This window comes from Oryx dammah, unplaced genomic scaffold (assembly GCF_014754425.2).
Source record: "Oryx dammah isolate SB20612 unplaced genomic scaffold, SCBI_Odam_1.1 HiC_scaffold_5, whole genome shotgun sequence".
Classification (NCBI taxonomy): Eukaryota; Metazoa; Chordata; class Mammalia; order Artiodactyla; family Bovidae; genus Oryx; species Oryx dammah.
In genome coordinates this window covers 100,260,682-100,266,681 of record NW_024070189.1, presented here as the reverse complement: position 1 = coordinate 100,266,681, position 6,000 = coordinate 100,260,682, and the positions used below count along the sequence as shown (strand labels likewise).

Genomic DNA, 6,000 nt, shown 5'->3' with positions numbered 1-6,000 from the left:
CATTCTTCTGATGTCTATGTCAGAATTGTTCTCTGTCCCTTTTCACTGTAATGAAACTTCTGCCACACAAAAACTCTGAGTGATCGAGCCTGGTCTCCAAAGCTATATCTTCATCTTCAGAGATCACAAATCCAACATTATTCACTGTAAGCTATCACTTTTCTCTTAGCAATTGGGTTTATGGTGATGGGAGTAATTAGATCACCCTGGTTTCTGGCAGAAGAACAAATTCCAGGTTTAATGCTACCTGACAAAGTGTTGTGCAAGAAATAGGAATCAATGAATCTGACTTTCTCAGTGTTGTCATCACATACATCTTTCCACCAAGAATAAATGGAGAATGATGTTTAACCGTTTTGCAAACATTTGAATGTTGCCTACAAGGGTCCTTATAAACCATACAGCATTAGGCAAATATAGGCTACTATGTGCTTACAGGGTGCCATCTCTAATAGTAGCCTCTGGTAACCTGATTTAACTATTTCCAAGGAATTCCTCCCAGATAATCACTTTTTTTTTTTCTGGCTAGAGTTTGCTGAGGAAGGTCTTCTTCATGGCAATCTTCAGCTCCTTGTTCCTGAGACTGAAGATGATGGGGCTCAGGAAGGGAGTGAGGACCGTGTAGGTGATGCCCATCAAGGTGTCTATTTCCAGAGACTGGGGACCCTTGGGCTTGAGGTAGATGACAGAAGCAAAGCCATAGTGCTCTATCACTACGGTGAGGTGGGACACACATGTGGAGAAGGCTTTGTGTCGGCCCTCAGCTGAAGGGATCCTCAAGATGGTGGCCACGATGAAGGCATAAGACAAGAGGATGAGGAGACAGCAGCCCAACAGGGCGGTGATACACACAAGTCCTAAGCCCGTGGCCAGAATGGAGACATTTTCTCCACAGGCCAACTTCAGAAGAGCCTGCACATGGCAAACAAAATGATGGATCTCATTAGATCCACAGAAAGTTAGTTGGAAAATGGCTACTGTCACGACCAAGCCAATGACTGAGCCTCCAGCCCAGGAGCAGGCCACCAGGCAGGCGCAGCCTCGGGGGCTCATGAGCACATTGTAGCGCAGGGGGTGGCAGATGGCCACGTAGCGGTCGTAGCCCATGACGGTGAGCAGGAAGGAGTGGGTGAAGCCAAACATGAAGGAGAAGAACATCTGGCTGGCACAGGCTCTCAAAGCAATGGAGTGGTCAGTGGAGAGCAGGTCAGCCAGCATGCGTGGAATGACAGCAAAGGTGTAGAGGATCTCGGAGATGGAGAGGGCACACAGAAAAAGGTACATGGGTGTGTGGAGGCTGTGCTCCCTCCAGATGGTGGCCATGATGAGCAGGTTCCCCAGCAGCGTGAACAGGTACATCAGCAGGAAGAGCAGGAAGAACATCAGCTGAAGGTGGGGGAAGATGGAGAAGCCGATGAGGATGAATTCAGCTGCTGATGAGAAGTTGGCTCCCTGCATGGGGGCTGTTCCTGAAGTGAGGTGTGACATGGAGAGGTCAGCTAGTGGATGGAAGGAGGTCTTCAGCTTCCATCATTCCTGGCTCTGCCCCAGGGACTGCTCCTGATCCTGATAAATGACAGGTGACCTTGGCTGAATTTCTACTCTGTGCCTCCTATGATTTAATCTTCTCATCAATATTGTGGGGGAGGAGGGTGTGTGTGCTGTTTTTATCACTGTCTAAAGAAGGGTTAGGCTACCCACTCCAGTATTCTTGGGCTTTCCTGATTGCTCAGATGGTAAAGAATCTGCCTGCAATGCGGGAGACCTGGGTTCAGTTCCTGGGTTGGGAAGATACCCTGGAGGAGAGCATGGCAATCCACTCCAGTCTTCTTGCCTGGAGAATCCCCATGGACAGAGGAGTCAGGTGGGCTACAGTCCTTTGGGTGGCAAAGAGTCAGAAATGGCTGAGCAACTAAGCACCAAGTATCTTGAGAATACACATTGAAAATATTTGAGAGAGTCTAAGCAACTTGTTTATGGTGCAGCTGTCAAAATGGCAGAACCCATGCCTAGCTGTTCCCATCACTTCTACATCTTCCAAAAATGGAAAAAGCTTCCAACCATTGCTGCTCTGCACTTCTACTCCCTTCTGATAAGTCTTGTTCTTTTCAGAGCTTCAAATACCATGTTGCAAAAAGAATAAAATACTTAAGAATATATCTACCTAAAGAAACTAAAGACCTATATATAGAAAACTATAAAACACTGATGAAAGAAATCAAAGAGGACACTAACAGATGGAGAAATATACCATGTTCATGGATCAGAAGAATCAATATAGTGAAAATGAGTATACTACCCAAAGCAATTTACAAATTCAATGCAATCCCTATCAAGCTACCAGCGATATTTTTCACAGAACTAGAACAAATAATTTCAAGATTTGTATGGAAATACAAAAAACCTCGAATAGCCAAAGCAATCTTGAGAAAGAAGAATGGAACTGGAGGAATCAACTTGCCTGACTTCAGGCTCTACTACAAAGCCACAGTCATCAAGACAGTATAGTATTGGCACAAAGACAGAAATAGATCAATGGAACAAAATAAAAAGCCCAGAGATAAATCCACACACATATGGACACCTTATCTTTGACAAAGGAGGCAAGAATATACAATGGAGTAAAGACAATCTCTTTAACAAGTGGTGCTGGGAAAACTGGTCAACCACTTGTAAAAGAATGAAACTAGATCACTTTCTAACACCGCACACAAAGATAAACTCAAGATGGATTAAAGATCTAAATGTAAGACCAGAAACTATAAAACTCCTAGAGGAGAACATAGGCAAAACACTCTCCGACATAAACCACAGCAGGATCCTCTATGATCCACCTCCCGGAATTCTGGAAATAAAAGCAAAAATAAACATATGGGATCTAATTAAAATTAAAAGCTTCTGCACAACAAAGGAAAATATAAGCAAGGTGAAAAAACAGCCTTCCGAATGGGAGAAAATAATAGCAAATGAAGCAACTGACAAACAACTAATCTCAAAAATACACAAGCAACTCCTGCAGCTCAAATCCAGAAAAATAAACGACCCAATCAAAAAATGGGCCAAAGAACTAAATAGACATTTCTCCAAAGAAGACATACGGATGGCTAACAAACACATGAAAAGATGCTCAACATCACTCATTATTAGAGAAATGCAAATCAAAACCACAATGAGGTACCACTTCACACCAGTCAGAATGTCTGCGATCCAAAAATCTGCAAGCAATAAATGCTGGAGAGGGTGTGGAGAGAGGGGAACCCTCCTACACTGTTGGTGGGAATGCAAACTAGTACAGCCACTATGGAGAACAGTGTGGAGATTCCTTTAAAAATTGCAAATAGAACTGCCTTATGACCCAGCAATCCCACTGCTGGGCATACACACGGAGGAAACCAGAATTGAAAGAGACACATGTACCCCAATGTTCATCGCAGCACTGTTTATAATAGCCAGAACATGGAAACAACCTAGATGTCCATCAGCAGATGAATGGATAAGAAAGCTGTGGTACATATACACAATGGAGTATTACTCAGCCGTTAAAAAGAATACATTTGAATCAGTTCTGATGAGATGGATGAAACTGGAGCCGATTATACAGAGTGAAGTAAGCCAGAAAGAAAAACACCAATACAGTATACTAACACATATATATGGAATTTAGAAAGATGGCAATGATGACCCTGTATGCAGGACAGCAAAAAAGACACAGATGTGTATAGCAGACTTTTGGACTCAGAGGGAGAGGGAGAGGGTGAGGTGATTTGGGAGAATGGCATTGAAACATGTATAATATCATGTAAGAATCGAATTGCCAGTCTATGCCCGATGCAGGATATGGCATGCTTGGGGCTGGTACATGGGGATGACCCAGAGAGATGTTGTGGGGAGGGAGGTGGGAGGGGGGTTCATGTTTGGGAACGCATGTACACCTGTGATGGATTCATGTCAATGTATGGCAAAACCAATACAGAATTGTAAAGTAAAATAAAAAATAAAAATAAATAAAAAATAAATAAATAAAAAACCGATTAAAAGAGGAAATGAAATGTATAATCATATTAAAGGAAAATAAAATCATTCTTCTAAATAAAAAAAAATAACATAGAAAAGAATATCTGGCAGTTGGAATTTTTAAATAATAATGATATAAATAAATAATGTAATAAAAAAAATACCATGTTGCTGTTGTTGTCATTCAGTGGCTCAGTTGTGTCCGACTCTTTGCGACCCTATGGACTGCAGCACACCAGGCTTCTCTGTCCATCACCATCTCCTGGAGCTTGCTCAAACTCATGTCCATTGAGTCACTGATGCCACCAAACCATCTCATCCTCTGTCATCCCCTTCTCCTGCCTTCAATCTTTCCCAGCATCAGAGTCTTTTCTAATGAGTCAGCTCTTCACATCAGGTGGCTAAAGTATTGGAGCTTCAACTTCAGCATCGGTCCTTCCAATGAATATTTAGGATTGATTTCCTTCAGGATGGACTGGTTTGGGATTTGCCTGGATGTCAAATACCATAAGACATCCCTATTCCATGGCTACAGTCATTTGGACCTGTGCACATCTCTAACTTAACATGCATCAATCAGATTTCTCCTTTGGAGTTGAGTTATTCATGCAAGGAATCTGAGGCAAGACACAGTGTAAAAATTATGTTCTGGTTGTTTTCCAGATCCCATAAGCCTATCTGTGTGTTCTGAGGCAATGCAACACAGCCATCTGACAAAGGGATGAGAGAGTCAGCTGACAGACTTCAAACCCCTGCTCTTCCCACTGTGTGAAACTGAGCATTTTGTTCACCTCTCTGTGCCTCTGTTTCTCTATACCTGTCTCAAAGAAGTTTTAGAGAAGTTAATGAATTATTCTTGGACTATGACCTGGAAAACATAGGTGCTATCTATGATAATTAAATCAATACACTAAATGAGTACATGTATATTGTCTGTGCTCAGTAACTTCAGTTTAATGAGATTTCAATATCTCTTTATAAATAAAGTACCGATTTTTATGTGATATTTCTTATTAGGCACTGTCAACTGTAAAGGGACAAAAATACAAATCTACTTTCCACCTCTGTGGTTTGGCCTGATCTGGGCAAAATGGACTCATACACTATGTAGCTTTTGAGATCTGGCTTCTTTCACTTGACATAATGTTTCTGAGGTTCATCCACATTGAAGAATGCATTTGAATCCATATATGAAGAACTTCACACTTTTTCATAGCCAAACAATATCCCTTTATGGATAGACCGAATTTTGTTTACCCAATCACCTATTTTTTTCTTAAAAAATTTTTAAAGGTTTTATTTTTTATTTAATTAATTAACTTTAATTGAAGGCTAATACTTTGCAATATTGTGGGTTTTGCCATACATTGACATGAATCAGCCATGAGTGTACATGTGTTCCCCATCCTGAACTCCCTTCCCAACTCACTTCCTATCCTATTCCTCAGGGTTGTCCCAGTGCACCGGCTTTGAGTGCCCTGTTTCATGCATCGAACTTGGACTGGTGATCTATTTCACATAAGGTAATATACATGTTTCAATGCTATTCTCAAATCATCCCACTCTCACCTTCTCCCACAGAGTCCAAAAGTCTGTTCTTTATATCTGTGTCTCTTTTGCTGTCTCACATATAGGGTCATTGTTACCATCTTTCTAAATTCCATATATATGCATTAATAGACTGTATTGGTGTTTTTCTTTCTGACGTACTTCACTCTGTATAATAGGCTCTAGTTTCATCCACCTCATTAGAACTGATTCAAATGCATTCTTTTTAATAACTGAATAATATTCCATCGTGTATATGTACCACAGCTTTCTTATCCCCATGTCCTAGCTATTGTAAACAATGCTGCAATGAATATTGGGGTACACGTGTCTCTTTCAATTCTGGTTTCCTCAGTGTGTATGCCTAGAAGTGGGATTGCTGGGTTGTATGGCAGTTCTATTTCCAGCTTTTTAAGGAATCTCCACACTGTTCTCTAT

The 6,000-nt window shown here is 41.3% G+C and overlaps 1 protein-coding gene across 1 annotated transcript; it reads right to left on the bottom strand.

The window, feature by feature from the left end:
• Positions 1 to 525: 525 nt before the first annotated feature.
• LOC120864169 (olfactory receptor 10H1-like) lies at positions 526 to 1,458 on the bottom strand. Its single transcript, XM_040241021.1, has one exon. The coding sequence runs from the start codon at positions 1,456 to 1,458 to the stop codon at positions 526 to 528; it is 933 nt and encodes a 310-aa protein (XP_040096955.1).
• Positions 1,459 to 6,000: the final 4,542 nt, after the last annotated feature.